This window comes from Talaromyces amestolkiae (assembly GCF_001896365.1).
Source record: "Talaromyces amestolkiae strain CIB chromosome Unknown scaffold11.1, whole genome shotgun sequence".
NCBI lineage: Eukaryota > Fungi > Ascomycota > Eurotiomycetes > Eurotiales > Trichocomaceae > Talaromyces > Talaromyces amestolkiae.
The window spans coordinates 470615-487682 of NW_024468047.1; the positions used below are offsets into that span (position 1 = coordinate 470615).

Genomic DNA, 17068 nt, shown 5'->3' on the forward strand with positions numbered 1-17068 from the left:
AGACTTGTAACTCTAATGACAGCAGCAGGTTTGCAAGAAGTTGACATGAGAATGATCCAACTTCCATTATCTGCCTGGTCAAGCGGTAAGATATTGGCAAAGCAATGAGTGAGCTTTATTGCACAGATCGAACTGACCTTGAGAACCTTAGACCCACGATCACACCAAATTGGTGCTTCGAACAGGTCCAATATCCATCAGTTGCTGGAATCACTGGCCCTTTATCCATTGACCCATCGATTACACATGACTCTTGACGACTTCGACACGCTGATACAGAGAGCCCGTGCGGAAGTTGATGATCATACTTTGAAGGCTTATTTTCCATTGTAGGTTGCGGTCAGAATGATATGCCGGTATGTCTAACTGTATCCAGATATGTCGCCATTGGTCGAAAACCTCTATAGTGTCGCGTTTCATCAGCAAAACCCAAACCAAAGTGATATGTAAACAATGGACGACAATAGATTGTTACATACTCAGAAATAAGACCTCAGCAATCACGTGCAGCCATGATTCTTGAATAGATAGACTTCATCTGGTCGAAACACAAAAACCCTTCACTGTTTTTCGTGTTGTGCATTGTACGTATGATGGCCTTTTCATTTGAGAACAAGGAATGAGTTGAAAAATAGAAGAATGACTGCCAGTTGCCCAACATCAAAGAGTTGGTCATCACCTAATCTGTTGTTGAAGGAAAGAGCAGCATCAGTGCCTGGTGAATGCCGGCCGAAGTACCCAGGTAGTTTGCAACAACCTCGAGTAACAACCTCAGACACACAAGCGGCATCCGACTCACGATTCGCTCTATATATTGAGCCACACTATGGTGCCTTCGAAGCGATGTTTCGTCATGTCAATGACACATCGTGATCACGACTCAATGGTATACTGGGCGTTTCGACTACAACTAGATTCGAAGGCGTTGCGATCGTTCGAATCATTTCTGTTTGATCAAAAATAATGTCCGCAATCGAATGAAACACTTAAGGGTCGTCAAAAGCCCTCGCAAGATTTCTAGGTTGACACTGTTGTCGAGTGGAGATACTTTGTTGGTATAGCCACTGAGTACTGGTAGCGTGAACGCTTCAAAGTTTAAGAATCATTGAAGGAGAGGAATCACGCTATCAATATCCGCCGAATCCCATCGAACCTTTTGGACTTTCATTCACACCGGAGATCCAGTTTTTGGATGTATCGACATCGTTGCCCAATTGACGGATCAAACCTTTCTAGGCCCCTCGATATCGGCGCAATATGAGTGGATTGCCACTAGTTTGCCTACTACTCCTGATGATCATCAGAAAGGTATAGAAAGTCGCAATGCGATTGATCCACAGTGGAAATCTCATCGACAGCTACACGAGCACGGAATATACTGCATCGAGAGAGACATTCAACCGGAAAGATCTATAATAACACACAACAGTAAAAGAATGCTACGACAGAAAAAGAATTAAGGTTATCAGGAGTCAAGCCCATGTTATCATTGGTTTCACCGCCCGGACCCCCGTCGGTATCAGGCAGGAAAGGAACCTTGGAAGCATTGGGCGTCAGACGCGAATCTCTTTCTGATAAATTGAACATCGAAAAGCTCGTGCAGAGGCGTGGGATGATAACGATGGTCGGAATCGTCTGCCGATACGACAAGGTGCAAAGGGTGCCCTTTGCCCCATGACGAATATCCGACTAAAATTGTTGGCTGAAAGGATCGATGAGACACAATCAATAGCAAGAACTTGGGCAGCTCTTTTATAGATGATACTAACAGAAATCTTACCAAAATACTCACATATCGGGCCCAAACCCCGGAATTATCCGCTTCGAAAGTGAACAAAGCAAGCGGCTGAAGGAGCCCTCACGGTCGAATGCCATCTTGAAAACCATCTTATCAGTTGCGGTTCACCATTCTTACCATAACGGTTGAATGATGTTCTAGTGTTTTGTTTTCGAGCAAAGAAAATGCTTATCAATTGAGATTTTGTTACAAGGATCTCGAGTCATGTTTATAAGTCGACCTCAAACCTTCAATCCAACACCCTCACATGGGCTGGCAGACATTCTAAACTTCTTTTTTCATCCGATCAGTAGATCGCTGCCTCTTAGTAAATCTCAACTATTAAATAAAAGCTGTAGCAAAAGACTTGTTAGGAAGTGAGTATATATGGTGCCTGAGGCACCAAGGCATCAATAATTATAGGCTAACCATTTTTAGAAGCTTTGCGGGCAGAGAAAAAAAAGTCGATACGCCGCCTTCCCGGTCTCAAACTTCCTATCCATCGCCTACAAAGCGTGCGCAAGATCGCAATTTGACAATTTACAATGCCTTCAACATATAAAAGGGACAAGCCGTGGGACACGGACGATATCGACAAATGGAAGGTTCGTCAATGATTTTCAGCAGCGTACCGATTGGTTTCAATTAGACGAGCAGCGACTGACATGACTTTTTGATCAACAGATTGATGAATTCAAACCCGAAGATAATACCGGTGGCACGTTTGCCGAGGAGTCATCTTTCATGACCCTTTTCCCCAAATATCGCGAAGTATACTTGAAGGAAGCATGGCCGTTGATTACGAGGACTTTGGAGAAGCAGGGAATCGCTTGTACCCTCGATTTGGTCGAGGGTAGTATGACCGTCAAAACTACAAGAAAAACATTCGACCCTGCGGCGATCCTTAATGCTCGTGATTTGATCAAGTTGCTTTCACGAAGTGTACCGGTACAACAGGTTAGTTCCTACATTACTACTTTGCCCTGAAATGGCCACTAACGAGAGTTTTGCTAGGCCCTCAAAATCCTGGAAGACGGCGTCGCATGCGACATAATCAAAATACGCAGTCTAGTCAACAATAAAGAGCGCTTTGTGAAACGCCGACAACGTATTCTCGGACCAAATGGATCTACCTTGAAAGCTCTGGAGCTTCTGACCGGCACATACATCCTCGTTCAAGGAAATACCGTATCCACCATGGGCCCATTCAAAGGGTTGAAGGAAGTGCGCCGAGTCATCGAAGACTGCATGGCAAACATTCACCCAATCTATCACATCAAGGAACTCATGATCAAACGCGAACTCGCCAAGGACCCAACGCTCGCTACAGAATCGTGGGATCGGTTTTTGCCAAACTTTAAGAAACGCACTCTCTCGAAACGTCGTGTTCCTCACAGGGTTACCGACAAATCGCAAAAGGCTTACACACCTTTCCCGCCGCCACAAGAGAAGAGCAAGATCGACAAGGAATTGGAGTCTGGCGAATACTTTTTGTCCAAGCAGGCTAAAGAACGCGCTCGCAAGGAAGAAATTCAAGAAAAACAGCGAGAAAAGAGGGAGGAGAAGATGAAGGAACGCCAGAAAGACTTTGTGCCTCCAACGGAAGACGCAGATAAGAAAGAAAAGAAAAAGAAGCGGAAACATGCCGATGATGCAGGTGAGAGTACAGAGAAGAAGAAAAAGAAGAAGTCGAAGAGCAAGTCAGATGAGGGTGACGATAGTTCATGATGGGCTTATTTTCTGTTTGTTGTTTTGAGGTGTAAACATGGCATTGCCGGCGTTTCGTTTTGAGTTATGGTGTATAAAAGCTTTATTTTTGATAGATACCTTATCAAGTTTGATACTCTGATTGCTACATTCTGCAACCATTGCTGCTATTCAAAAGTACGCATAGAATATTGACTTGATAAATATGAACATCAATTGATCATTAACCAATTCCCCCAACTAGCTAGACATGATCATGACCAGACAGACACGAGCCTCCGTGAACAACGCTTAGTAGTTGTCATTGTTTCCCCGTCTACCGCTGTTGCCGCCGTAGCTATCGTCATTGTTGCTAGATCCATAGGAGTCGTTGTTGCTAGAGCCGTAAGAGCTATTGTTGTTGTTGTTGCTAGAGCCATACGAATCGTTTCCGCCGCGGCTGCTGCCGTAGCTGTCGTTGTTGCTGGAGCCGTAGGAGCTGCCCTTGTTGCCAGAACCGTAGGAATCGGTGTTACCGGATCCATAGCTGTCGGTCTTGCTTGATCCATAAGAGTCATTGTTGCTGGAGCCGTAGGAGTCGGAGTTGTCACGACCTCCACGAGAGCTTCCATAGGAGCTGTCGTTGTTGTTCTTGTTGCTTGATCCGTACGAGTCATTGTTGCTAGACCCATAAGAGTCATTGTTGCTAGATCCGTACGAGTCGGAGTTACCACGAGAGCTTCCGTAGGAGCTGTCGTTGTTACCAGAGCCGTAGGAGTCACCGCCACGGCCTGAGGATCCTCCAAAGGAGGAGGAGTTGTTCTTGGATGATCCATAGGAGTCGTTGTTGCTGGATCCGTAGGAATCATTGTTGCTTGATCCATAGGAATCGTTGTTACCGGATCCATAAGAGGAGTTGTTGTTGTTTCCAGAGCCGTAGGAGTCGTCATTGCCTCCGAAGCCACCGGAGCGACCTCCAGAGCGGCCACCGGAGCCGTAAGAGTCGTTGTTGTCGTTGTAGCTCATGGTGATGAGAGTTAAGAGAGGTATGTACGGTAAGGGTTAGGGTGGGATAGGGCTATCAATGATTCTTGTATACAAAATGAGGTGATGCAAGAAAAATAGTTGCTCGGGATATGGGAAAAGCAGGCAATATTTATACTTCCAATTGACCTGAGCAAGCTCGCAATTTATCTATGATCGGACACAAGACAAAAGCTTTACCCAATAATGTGAGCATACGAGGGGTAGAGTACCATCTCTACACATTCATTGGACCTAGATCAAGCTACATAATCGAAGCTAATCCTTTATTTTACAAGCTGCTTGCTATTTTAACTTTCCTTTTTCTCCTCTCTGGCCTCTGCTCCTTCGCTGGAGATATCTCGGAGGACCAGATGGGCATGGCCACTGATAACGAGAATCCCCCCACCAAGCTTCAATGTTGTCCAGGAAATCGATAGTGTCTGTATGGTAAAATGTAGACTCGGTTTTGAGGCAATTAGCTACGTATCTCCGCAGCCCCTCCATCGGCGGCGCCGGAGGCTTGTGATGGGTTGAGCTAGTTAGGTGAGGCTGTGCTGTTGCTGGCTGAAAATGGGAAGCTAGAGAGAGTCAGAAACTCCAGAGTGAGGGGCAAGCTTTGCTGCTTTGAGCCGGGGATTTGGCCATGGTTTCTTTCCAAATGCCCGGTTCATTTGGATGGATTTTTCGTTATAACAAACAGATTATTAGAAGGCATCTATATCAATTGTATCATATAGGTGACGATCAGACAAAATGACGTCTGAGGAGACATGATGCATAGACACGTCTGGTGGGATGAATCTACACACCATCATCTTCCAAAAAAAGCAATGATGAAATCGAGCACGTCATGCAATATGTATGTGCTATGTATGTATCAACGCAGTGGCAAGCAAGCGAGATGCATGAAAATGTCACGCAGCTCTTCGTTCCCATTCTTGCGCCATGTGAGATCTGATTCGAGGGTCGTGGCTCTAACAATCAATGGTTCAGATGTTGATCTTTCGCCGGCTGTGGCATGCCCACTTCTCTTGAACTCTACCCCTCTCAATAAATGGACCTGGAGAAATGAAGTCAATTCCACAGCCACCTACCTGGTGGCACCTACTCTTGTGATAGGCTAAATTAGTGAGGGGTACTCGGGTCTCGAGTCCTCGCTGTTTGGTGGGAGACCGAGGACTAAACTACATGTGTTGCTTCCATGGATATCCGGTCACCATCAACAAAGACTCGAGCATGCAACATACGTACGCAGTCCACCATAAATTAGTCAATCAATAGCTGGAGTTTCAGTGGCTAGTAACATCCAATAATTGCTTCTTTTTAATCTCGATTTTCGCCACAACTGTGGGGTTAGTGTTGAGGCTAGGCACTGGGCTAAAATCACGCTACGTAGAGCGTATCGCTCGAGCCTCGTGTGATCGAGATGATGAGATCGCAATTGTTGGGGGCGCTAAGAAGGTACTACTGGTGCTTAGCCTAAGCCTAATCTAAAGCTGCTGTGGTACGCTCAAGTAAGAACCTTGTAAAGTGCCCTAATGGATTGGTTGTACAACAATAACATTACATTCTGTAAGATTATCTTTCTACGGATCAAATCGGTGTTGACTGGTTTGCATTATGTTTCGAAAATATGTAATACCATCCATTTAGTGGGCTCAGCAATTGATTAATCCGAGACAAAAAAAATGTGGCTGGTGGACTGTTGTTTTGTTGCTGAGGCGTCGAAGTCACATCCACTCCGGTGGGTTTAGGTCGAGGTGAAATGTCTACACTGCTAAATCATGATCCACAATTCGATCAATTCAGCTGCCTATCGGCCGAGGTTGATACCAATTCATTTTTCCGGCCTCGATACAAAGTTACAGATGCTAATTCACTGGGAGATGTCTGACAAGTAGTGAATAGTGTTGCTTTTGGGAGATGTGTAACCCTACCGTATCCCTAACTTGGAACCGCTAAAGAGCTGCTACGACTTTGACAACTATCATCATTTCAACTCCTTGATCATTTCAAATGTACGTGAACTTGCAGCTTCAAATTCATTATCATTAGGATTGGATGTTCATAAGACAAAATCGGAGAAAAATAGAGCCGGCAGGTATTAATATTCTCTTGCAATTATCATATTTTAGTCGATAATCATGACACATAAGTATAAATGTTCTGGTAAAGATTGAACCAATTTGTGGTGTCAATTTATGCAAACGCACAACCGGAAGTTGGGAATAGATAGAGCTTAACAACGCAACAATGAAGAAAGAAAATCAAACTTTTACCACTCAAGTGGTTCAGTCTTGACATCGCCACGATTCGTCTTGGGGACTGGAGCAGCCTCCACTTTCGTGGGACCGCGACGGTCACGCTTGAGGTAACCGGTTCCATCCAACCAGGGAGTGTCGATGGTACGTTTTGTCTCAAAGCTGCGAATTTTGTCCTCCATCTGTAAAGTAAGGCCAATATCATCGAGACCGTTGACCAAACAGTGCTTGCGGAAAGCGTCAACCTCAAAGTGAGCCAATTCGTTACCGGCGGCATCGCGAATGACCTGGTTAGGGAGATCGACTTCGACTTCCTTGCCGGCACGGGCCTCGGCGGCAATCTTTTGTAGAGCGACTTCGTCGGTGATGGCGATGGGCAACATGCCGTTTTTGAAGGTGTTGTTGAAGAAGATATCGGCGAATGAAGGGGCGATGATGACCTTGATGCCGAAATCCAATAGAGCCCAGGGTGCGTGCTCACGAGAGCTACCACAGCCGAAGTTGGGACCTGTTACGACGAGGATCTTGGAACTTCTATATGGTTCTTTGTTAAGGACGAATTCTGGCTGCTCAGCTCCGGTCTCGGTATTGAAACGCCATTCGTAGAAGAGTGCGCTTCCAAGGCCAGTTCGCTTGATAGTCTTCAAGAACTGTTTGGGGATGATAGCGTCAGTATCGATGTTGGCACGGTCCATAGGGGCAGCGATACCCTTAAGGACAGTGAATTTGGGAAGTCCAGCGCTTGAGCCAACGCCGGAAGTGTTTGCGTGGGGCTCGTTGTCTTCGGGAATGTCAAGGATGCGTTCAAGGTCACTCTCAGTATCCACCTCCTCGATTTCAGGCTGGATTGTGATAGGAGCAGCGGCCTTTTGGCTAGAAGCTGCCGGCTGCACCAAGTCTCGTACATCGGCGAGCTTGCCAACAATAGCAGCTGCAGCTGCCATTGTAGGGGACATCAGATGGGTACGACCATGAGCACCCTGTCGTCCCTCAAAGTTACGATTGGATGTACTGGCGCATCGCTCGCGCGGAGAGAGAATATCGGGGTTCATGCCCAAGCACATAGAGCAACCAGCTTCGCGCCATTCGAAACCGGCATCGGTGAAAATCTTGTCAAGACCTTCGGCTTCGGCCTGCTTCTTAACAAGACCTGAACCGGGGACGATCATAGCGGCTTTAATATTCGAGGCAACTTTGCGACCTTCGACAACCTTGGCGGCGGAACGCAAATCCTCGATACGGGCATTGGTGCATGAGCCGATAAAGACCTTGTCAACTGGAACCTCTTTGAGAGGTGTTCCAGAAGTGAGACCCATATATTCAAGAGCACGCTTGCAGCTGAGCTTGCGTACTTCGTCTTCGAAATCGTCCGGAGAAGGAACAACACCGGTGATTGGCAACACATCTTGTGGCGATGTACCCCAGGAGACAGTAGGAATGATGTCCTTGGCATCAATGAATACCTCGGAGTCGTATTTGGCACCCTCGTCGGATTGAAGGCTAGACCAGTAGTTGACAGCCTTCTTCCACTCAGCGGATCCGTACTTGGGTGCTAGAGGGCGGCCCTTGAGGTATTCGAAAGTGATCTCGTCAGGGGCGACCATACCGGCACGAGCACCGGCCTCGATGGACATGTTGCAGATGGACATACGAGCCTCCATGCTCAAGGCACGAATGACTGAGCCGCAGAATTCAATAACGCATCCAGTACCACCAGCAGTACCGATGACTCCGATGATGTGAAGGACAACGTCCTTGCTGCTGACGCCAGGATAAAGCTCTCCATCAACCTGGATACGCATGTTTTTGCTGCGCTTGGTCAAGAGCGTCTGAGTAGCGAGCACGTGCTCGACTTCACTGGTACCGATACCGAAGGCGAGAGCACCAAAGGCACCGTGGGTGGAGGTGTGACTATCACCGCAGACAACGGTTGTGCCGGGGAGTGTAAATCCTTGCTCGGGTCCGATGATGTGCACGATACCCTGGCGGTCGTCGTCCATGCCAAAATATGTCAAGCCAAATTTCTTTACATTCTCTTCGAGTGTCATGACTTGGAGACGCGAGTCGGTCTCTTTAACGAAGGTCTCGGCATTTTTGAACGTTTTTCTCGAGGTGGTGGGGATGTTCTAGATAATGTCAGAATCGAGGTATTCAATGCGGGTAATGAGTAAAAACGTACGTGGTCAACGGTAGACAGGGTGCAATCTGGCCGACGGACTTTTCGTCCCGCATTTGTTAATCCTTCAAAAGCTTGCTAGTTTAGTTGTTAGTAGGACGCTCGAGTAGTTGAGGGGCGAAAACCGTACTGGAGATGTGACTTCGTGGACCAAATGACGGTCTATAATGGGACTGTATTAGTACAAATCCATTGACGATGAGCAAAAGATATGTTGTACATACCAATATAGATGAGAATTGTGCCATCATCTTGCTCATTCACGATGTGATCCTCAAAGACCTTGTCGTACAAGGTCTTTGGTTTTCGGTCTGCACCAGGCATTGTGTGGAATGGTATCTTAACACGACAAAACAACAGATCAAGAAACAATCAGAGTACACACGACTGAATGTCAGTCAACAGAGGATATGTGATAAGTATGATTGAGAAGTCAGAGATGACACGACAACTTGCAGCAGCGCAGACAATGCCTTTTCTAACCGCCCTGCAGAGGGGCTCGCGCCGGTGTCGGAATCGTAAGCAAAAAGAGGAAGGCGGTGATTGGCCGACGGCGCTGAGAATCTCTGCAAGTTTATCTAATAGTGGATCCCGATATCGGCGACGGATGTCGAGGGCCGAGGAAGATCATGTGACCTGTCAGAAAGAAGGACGACGATGAGCAACAGCGCTTTCACCATTGGCCGCTGGGCTCTTAATATGGGCTGATTATAAGGTCGTATTGCCCTGTTTGAGGCACGAACTGAGTCATGTAGGCTAGTGAGAATCAAGCAAATGAATTCCTGACGATAGTCCGAAGCTGTGCGTAGATCCGATTCACCGCTTCAAGAATCAACAGACGAGAAAAGTCAAGAATCAAAGTTTTTTAACACATTTGCCTCCTCGTCGAGACTTCGTACTGTGACATCAACATCCCGAGATCGCCGCCTCAAATCGATGGTTAGGTGCACGTGACTTCTCGAGCCCTCGGCGGGGCATTCTTGCTGCCAAGAATATCCCCACGTTTTCTTTTTTTGGGTGACGCCGCAACGTCTGGAGCATTTGACATTTGCCCTCATAAGATTGTCAGATCTTAACACGTGATCTACATTGGATCGTAGACAGTCCCAGATCAAGATGCAATTGAAAGACTTGGCATCCATCGAATTGCCGCCTACGGTATACAATTAGACCCTTCCAACTATGACTTCTACATCAAGCTGACAATGATCAAGGCGGACATGCATGTCCATCTCCGGCAAGATGCCATGATGGAACTATGCACTCCCTTAGTAGAAAAGGGGGGCTGCGATACAGTCTTTGTCATGCCTAATCTCACCCCCAAGATAGGCAGTGTCTCACAAGCAATTGAGTATCACGACAAGCTGCAGAAGCTCGCGCCCAATGTCAAATTTCTCATGTCTCTGTATTTGCATACTGGATTGACGGAAGAAGAAATTGAGGAGGCAGCCAAGTCGGGGGTTATATATGGGGTAGGTGTCTTTGTTTCGCTCTGAGGGTATTTAACTAAGCTGTTCTTCAGGTTAAATTCTATCCTGCCGGTGTAAGCCCTTGCAGACTGAAATTAAATAAACAACGCTCATATTAAATGAAAAGGTGACAACAAACTCCGCCGAAGGTGTCCTTGACATAGAGCAATTATACCCCGTGTTCGCCGCCATGGAGAAACACGACCTCGTTCTCAACCTACACGGCGAGATGATCAGCACTCCGGCCAGCGCTGTCGGAAAGCAGACTGAACCCGTTGTGACTGTGCTCAATGCCGAGCCTCTTTTCATCCCTCAACTTGCCAAGTTGCATGCTGCGTTTCCGAAATTGAGGATTATTTTGGAGCATGTTAGTACGAAGCAGGGTTTGGACGCCGTTCGTGCTTGTGGACCTAATGTGAGTATTTCACATACCAGGCTTAGCGACCGAGAATTGTTACTTACTATTATACAGGTTGCCGGAACTATCACAGGTAATTACCTGTTGTATTATATTGCCATATGAAGTCTAATGAAGAGTCAGCACACCATCTCCATATCACAATCGATGATGCCGTTAGCGATGTTTTCAACTTCTGCAAGCCAGTTGCAAAGGTAAGCTATATCAAGATCTCTTGGTATCAGGTTCGGATTTGCTCACTATATGTAGACACCCGAAGATCGTCTAGCCTTAGTCAAGGCCGTCGTTGACGGATCCGGAAAATTCTTCTTCGGTTCGTACTCTGCGACCATCTTCACCCCCTGTACCATACACACTGACACTCTTCCAGGAAGCGACTCAGCACCTCACCCAGTCCAATCCAAGAAAGGCGCCGGAGCCACTGCAGCCGKCTGCTTTACTCAACCTTACGTATCCCAAATCGTCATAGAAGCTCTCGAAGCCGCTACCGAACAGGGATGGGTTAATGAAAACGAGCTCACATTGGAAGCCATTGAGGGTTTCCTGTCGGGCTTTGGTCGCAAATTCTACAAGTTGCCTGCTGCAAGCTCAACAAAGAAGATTCGTTTGGAGAAGAAAGGTGAGAAGATTCCGGATATCGTTAGATCGGCAGATGGTGCGGTTGAGGTTGTTCCGTGGGGAAGAGGAAGGGAGGTTAGATCATTGTCGTGGATTTAAGTTTGAAAAGTGCTTTTGATTTGAACTTAGATGGCATTAGATATAAACTTGAATTTCGACCACTCCAATGGTATTGAATAATATATTCTCCCGATACAATCTTCCAAATGACCACATATCCATTGCGTTTGCTATGTCATTCTGTATCAGCCCATCAATGCTTTGTTACCAAGGGGTAACGCTAAAAAGCTTCATTATTAAGGTTCTTCCTAGGGTTCATTATAACTCTTCAAAATTGAATCAACAATCATTCAGTATCCTCAGGATGGAACACCAAAGCCCTAATCTCAATACTCTCTCTCTCCGCGTACTCACCCGTTGCAGTCTCCGGATTCACAAAAGCCGTATGCGGAACCCGCCTCGCTCTCCCATCCACCTTCGAATCAAAACATTTGATCAACGTCACAATATCAGGTGTCTGCCCATACCGATAATACCATTTATGCGCCTTATTGGGTCTGACGGTGTACGTTTCGCCTTCGCGGTGGGGGTATATCAGTTTTACGGGGACGAGGTCGGTATCGGGCACGGAGTGCGCGTCTGCGACGGCGAGGGGGTCCTTGTAGATTGTTTTTATGGGTCGCCAGACGTTGATGATTTGGAAGCGACCCTTGAGTAAAGTTGAGGCTTCGTCGGGGAGGTGGTATGTCACCCGATTCTCTGATGCTTGGTAGCTTTGGTCGATGTGGACGCGCTGGACGGGACCGCGAGGGCCGCCGGGGACATTTTGACCATTAATGTTTTCGGGACGACGTATTGTGTGGTCGAAGATGAATACTTTAGATGCGCCGGTTCTAGAATTTCCCACAATCAATGGTCTGACATAATGCCGAGCCAGAAGCAAGCGACTTACGCATCTTTCAACAGTTGCTCTGTCTCCGGGTAATACTCATTCTTGATCTCCTCCTCGTCAACAAACAGCTTCTGCTTACTCTCATGATAGTACAGCTGAAACCCGTTCTTGTCAAGTGTGTAATCCAGTTCGTTGCCGGATATGTCGTGTACCGTTACTTCGAAGGGTTCGCTTTCGCGCTCATAGGTTTCTGGTTTGCCGCTGATGCTGGGTGGAGGGGGTGAGCCGTCTGCGGCGGGKTTGTAGTAGTTTAATATCGTTTTGACATGGTGTTTGCGTGAGTCAGTAGGAGATACAGGGAATGTTGCGACTTTGAAGTCGGGTTGGGCCTGGTTTGAGATGGAGGAGACGGCGGCGGAAGCCATTTTGCTATAGTATCTTTATATTGTGGTACAGTAGTTATTGCTTGATATGCAGGGCAAGATATTTTGCCTTGATTATGGGATGTGTGTTTATTTTATACTCAGGTCGTCTGTACGTGGTTTACATGTAGTACTGATCATTCACTGAAATAGCATTATTAATACTTCCCCTCATAACCACCAGCACGCAATCTGATCTCCCTCCAACGCCATGACTGCATCCCAATCAACCATTTAGAAGCAATCTGATGAGAAATCAGAAATGTATTCATCCGCGATGTTTGAATTGCGTGACTTTTGAAGCTTGTGATTGTGGAAACATTTATCATGAGACTTGAATGTTTGACTGACTCGGACAGATTCAGACGAACCAGACATCATGAATGAAGAAGCTACCGGAATGATTTGTAATTTTATTTACATTCCGACGGAACAACAGGCAATACCAAAGGCATTTGTCCTAAGCATGAAACGCGCTCGAATAGCCCGAAATACAACAACGTCTATGTCTTGTATAAGTCTATGTAGTCTAGTATATCCAGTCTAATCACCAATTCGAATACAGGTATCCCTCAGCATCCCTCTTCTCCATCCCCTGACCCATCGCCTCGGTAAAACTGTCCTTGACAGCAGCCTGTCTCAACACAACAACGCCTCTCGCACCACTCCCCGTCGACGAAGCAATTGCCTGGTCTCTAACCTCATCAACCGCAAACAGTCCCTTATTCTCTTCTTTCCTTGACAATATCATCTCCGCCGTCCCTTTCAGGGCCTGGGCAGCTAAAAGCATTGCATCGGGCTCACTGAGCCCTCTGGCTATTGCCTCTTTGGCAATACCTTCCAGCGCAACCGTATAAAAAGCGGGAGCCAGCCCGCTTACCATTGAAGCACTATTCATCAGCGACTCCGGCATGTATGTTACCGTCCCAATACTGGAGAATATCCACGTCGTCAACTTCTGAAAATCCGGCGGAAGCGTCGTATCTGCGCCAGCAACTGTTTCACTAATCAACGTCGCTGATTGCCGCACACTTGCCGCCGTGTTGGGCAGAGCCTGCACGATATAGCACCTCTCTGACTCCGTGCCTTCCTCTTCAATGGCATCATTATATATGAGTTGCTCAATCTGTTGCACCGACAGATCCGCACATGTACTCAACAATAACTTCCCGGCAAGATGCTCTCGTAACGACGGATCACTCAAAATATCCGCTGCTTGACTAGCCTTGCATCCGAGAAGGATTATATCAGCCTGTGCCACGACTTCGAGTACCCGCCCTTGGGAGATTTGGACATTGGGGTATGCGCTGCGGGCGAAATGCCCGAATTTGGTGCGTAGGCGCGACACGGAGTCTTGGGTGTTTACGCAGGCGATGAAGCGGGATGGTTTTAGTTTCATGGAGAGTATGGGTAAGGTGTTGTGTTGTTGGTTGGGGCATGGTTGGGAGAGAGTTGCTAATAGGACCTCAAGGATAGAAGTTCCGATTTGCCCGCAGCCAATTATGGCGAGGGTTGTTCCCCCTCTCATTTTTTAATCCCTTCCTTTTCTCTGTTGATGTTTTTGAATGGTTGATATGTTGACTCTCTCCGGTCTCTCGGTGTCCGGATCTAAACGAGTGGCCACGGGAAAGAAATCTGGCTCGGCTACCCCTATGGACCTGGCGTTCCGCTCTTGAATATATATATGTATATATGCAATTGACAAGAATATCTACGGAGAAAGGGAGAGAATTGAAGAAAACTTAAAACTATGTACCCGAAAAGAAATAAAAAAAATACTATACCGCTACAAATGTAATGGCACGTACTACGTAGTATTAGAGGATTCGATGGCGTAGCCCATGTGACGGGCCGGTCCCACACTAGAAAAAATGCGCCCTTTGCTGCTATGCAATGTGCATTTGATGGGATTTTTTGGCGTATTTTGAATGGCCAAAATACTGTACCGACTGTACTCTGATTTGGTTTAGTCCTCTTTCGGTTCGTGGACTAGTCACATGTCACGCATATTTGAAGTATTTTTGTCTGATCTTAGCATTCGTGGGGAAACTCCACCGGTAATTGTTCCTGGAGGTATTTTGGCTTTGCTCTATTCTAGACGTATCCGAGTCAACATTCGGACTCAACGCGGGAAATCATGCGGGAATGTTATCAAACAGGCTACTTAATCGGCGACCAGTAAGACGTATTTGCGATATTTGATTGTGTCGGTCGCGTCATTGTGCATCCGACTCTCAAACCGTTACCATTCTAGGTATTTCGTAACCCTACTTCGAGCAGACCTCGGGACGGCTTACAGGTATCCACTGATATTCAGACACAAAGCCTAATCTTCGAACAATCAAGATCAATTGTCTAAATCCGATTATGCGATTGACTTGTGGGTGTGTGTGTTTTGATCAAAAAGAACGCCCATAGCAAGAAAAGATGGGTATGAACGCTAGAAAGAAAACTACTTATATGTAATCCGAGTGCATATTATGTATGAGTAAATATCCCGAAATCGTTAATCCAGATCTCTCTTTCTCCTCATCCTCGGTCCCTAGTCCTCCCAATATGACATTAAGAAACATGGGGAGACGGCTTCTGTCCATATACGAAATAAAATCGCGAGTAGCCATGGAACTCTCGGTCACGAAGTTCTTTTCTTACTCCGGCGAGCAGGATCTGGATTTCGAGTGTTGTCCATCCCAAAACCCTGGTGAATAAAGCATACGAATATGCATCCAAGGCTTCCAGCATCATCGCTTGCTGGTATGTTCCTAGTTCCTTCATCTTTGGGTCTTTAGCCCATGGGGAATATGGCACCTGTTGGTTGTCAACGAGACCACTTTCTTTTTGAGAAGAAGACCTCATCCATGACGACATACCTTAAAAACCTTTTCCTTCACATTCACAAATCCCGCATCAATCATCCACTGCTTATAGTTTTGCGAAACCCCCATATGTTTATTGAAGATATGGCTCSCTTCAATCAATTTGTCGCGCCACTTGTACAAGTTCGGCGCTCGTTCATAGCTGTCATCGTCACAAAAGACTCCGACAGTGGCGTCGGCGACTTCGAACCAGCCGCCGTCTTTGAGGTTCTCTAATGCTTGACCAAATAGCTTTTTGTAATCCCTGACTGAACCCTCGATGCTGCGAGCGTGGATAAAGTCGAAAGGATAGGAGAAGTTCCAGTCGAGTTCAAAGTCATCTATTTGGAATTGGCAGTTGTTGGGGACCCTTTACAACAACGTAAGCTGTGTGTCACTAATTTATCGGGGACCTTGTGAGACATACCAAGGCGATTGTATAGGACTTAGATCCGTTCCTGTGTAAGTTAGATAAATAGTCATGAGTAGCAGCAGATATTTTTACTCACCGGTGACTATTGCTTGCGGGAATCGGCTGTAAATTGTGTAAGTTTCACGGTATCCTTTCTCAGCTTGGTGTCAGACATACTCTGCTAAATCCATCGCCCAAGCCCCCGTCCCTGTGCCAAGATCCAGTACTTGCGATATATTCTCTGGAATAGGAGCACAGTATAACTCTCCCTCTAGAACCATCAGGAAGATATGATGAAGCTTGTCGGGAGTCAGCAATGATGATTAGTCAATTACGATGCACACGGCTATACGCACCAAGTCGAGGCGGTCTTGCTCCCTTTCATCATTAGGCTATTGCAGTCTGTCAGTATTGCTGTAGATATCTAGATGATGGGTGCTAGGAAAAAACACATACAATGACGTATTCGCCTTCTCTGTATGCATGGTATCGACGTCCATTCTAGTATTTAGATATCCATGAGCAAGGAGTCCTCCACATTGTTCTCTTCGAATAATCCAAACAAACCTCATATCTGGTATAGTTGTTAGCAGAAACGATTGACCCACGGTCATTTCAACTTACTGATAATTGAACACACTCGACGCTAACGAGGCCGTCGAGCTTGCGGCATCTCTGTTCCGAAAGGTCGATTAGATACACATGAGATAGATTCCATCTCGCTCAAAACTTACGAGAAGTCACTAAGATCATCGTAAAGCGCAGGACCATCCTATCCAGAGATTAGACTCAGCAACCTAAAACTAGGCGGGATTTGGCTATACCTCAGGCGTGATAGTGGACCCAGCTGTGGAGTTCGAGTCCGATTGTTCACCCGACATGGCGAGCGGACAGCACAACAGTGGGATGCTGATATAACTAGAAAATAATAACCCGAAGGAAAAAGTTAGAGAAGAGGATAGGGAAGTGGCATGTTTCAATCACCGTGATCGTGCAAGTCAGACGGAGATCGTACTAACAAAGAGCGCAAGAGAAAAGGGCGACAAGTGGACCACC

General features: G+C 46.5%; 7 protein-coding genes across 7 annotated transcripts; 2 read left to right on the top strand and 5 right to left on the bottom strand.

Annotated features, from left to right (window-relative positions):
- Positions 1-2322: 2322 nt before the first annotated feature.
- On the top strand, positions 2323-3505 carry BHQ10_006117 (uncharacterized protein; the record flags this gene model as incomplete). Its single annotated transcript, XM_040878668.1, has 3 exons — positions 2323-2382; positions 2462-2734; positions 2792-3505. The coding sequence occupies 3 exons, from the start codon at positions 2323-2325 to the stop codon at positions 3503-3505; spliced, it is 1047 nt and encodes a 348-aa protein (XP_040734621.1).
- Positions 3506-3775: 270 nt separating this feature from the next.
- Positions 3776-4489, bottom strand: BHQ10_006118 (uncharacterized protein; the record flags this gene model as incomplete). The annotated part of the gene is made up of 1 exon (XM_040878669.1): positions 3776-4489. One exon carries the CDS (start codon positions 4487-4489, stop codon positions 3776-3778), a length of 714 nt encoding a protein of 237 aa, XP_040734622.1.
- Positions 4490-6764: 2275 nt separating this feature from the next.
- On the bottom strand, positions 6765-9250 carry BHQ10_006119 (uncharacterized protein; the record flags this gene model as incomplete). Its single annotated transcript, XM_040878670.1, has 4 exons — positions 6765-8876; positions 8930-9004; positions 9057-9088; positions 9151-9250. The coding sequence occupies 4 exons, from the start codon at positions 9248-9250 to the stop codon at positions 6765-6767; spliced, it is 2319 nt and encodes a 772-aa protein (XP_040734623.1).
- An 881-nt stretch (positions 9251-10131) lies between these two features.
- On the top strand, positions 10132-11530 carry BHQ10_006120 (uncharacterized protein; the record flags this gene model as incomplete). The annotated part of the gene is made up of 7 exons (XM_040878672.1): positions 10132-10398; positions 10449-10469; positions 10523-10810; positions 10868-10886; positions 10937-11007; positions 11063-11126; positions 11184-11530. 7 exons carry the CDS (start codon positions 10132-10134, stop codon positions 11528-11530), a joined length of 1077 nt encoding a protein of 358 aa, XP_040734624.1.
- Positions 11531-11777: 247 nt separating this feature from the next.
- BHQ10_006121 (uncharacterized protein) lies at positions 11778-12748 on the bottom strand (the record flags this gene model as incomplete). Its single annotated transcript, XM_040878673.1, has 2 exons — positions 11778-12324; positions 12384-12748. 2 exons carry the CDS (start codon positions 12746-12748, stop codon positions 11778-11780), a joined length of 912 nt encoding a protein of 303 aa, XP_040734625.1.
- Positions 12749-13292: 544 nt separating this feature from the next.
- BHQ10_006122 (uncharacterized protein) lies at positions 13293-14144 on the bottom strand (the record flags this gene model as incomplete). The annotated part of the gene is made up of 1 exon (XM_040878674.1): positions 13293-14144. One exon carries the CDS (start codon positions 14142-14144, stop codon positions 13293-13295), a length of 852 nt encoding a protein of 283 aa, XP_040734626.1.
- Positions 14145-15307: 1163 nt separating this feature from the next.
- BHQ10_006123 (uncharacterized protein) lies at positions 15308-16893 on the bottom strand (the record flags this gene model as incomplete). The annotated part of the gene is made up of 11 exons (XM_040878675.1): positions 15308-15553; positions 15616-15970; positions 16028-16058; positions 16110-16135; positions 16190-16311; positions 16369-16404; positions 16469-16513; positions 16580-16586; positions 16637-16687; positions 16747-16784; positions 16837-16893. The coding sequence occupies 11 exons, from the start codon at positions 16891-16893 to the stop codon at positions 15308-15310; spliced, it is 1014 nt and encodes a 337-aa protein (XP_040734627.1).
- Between the last annotated feature and the right edge of the window lie 175 nt (positions 16894-17068).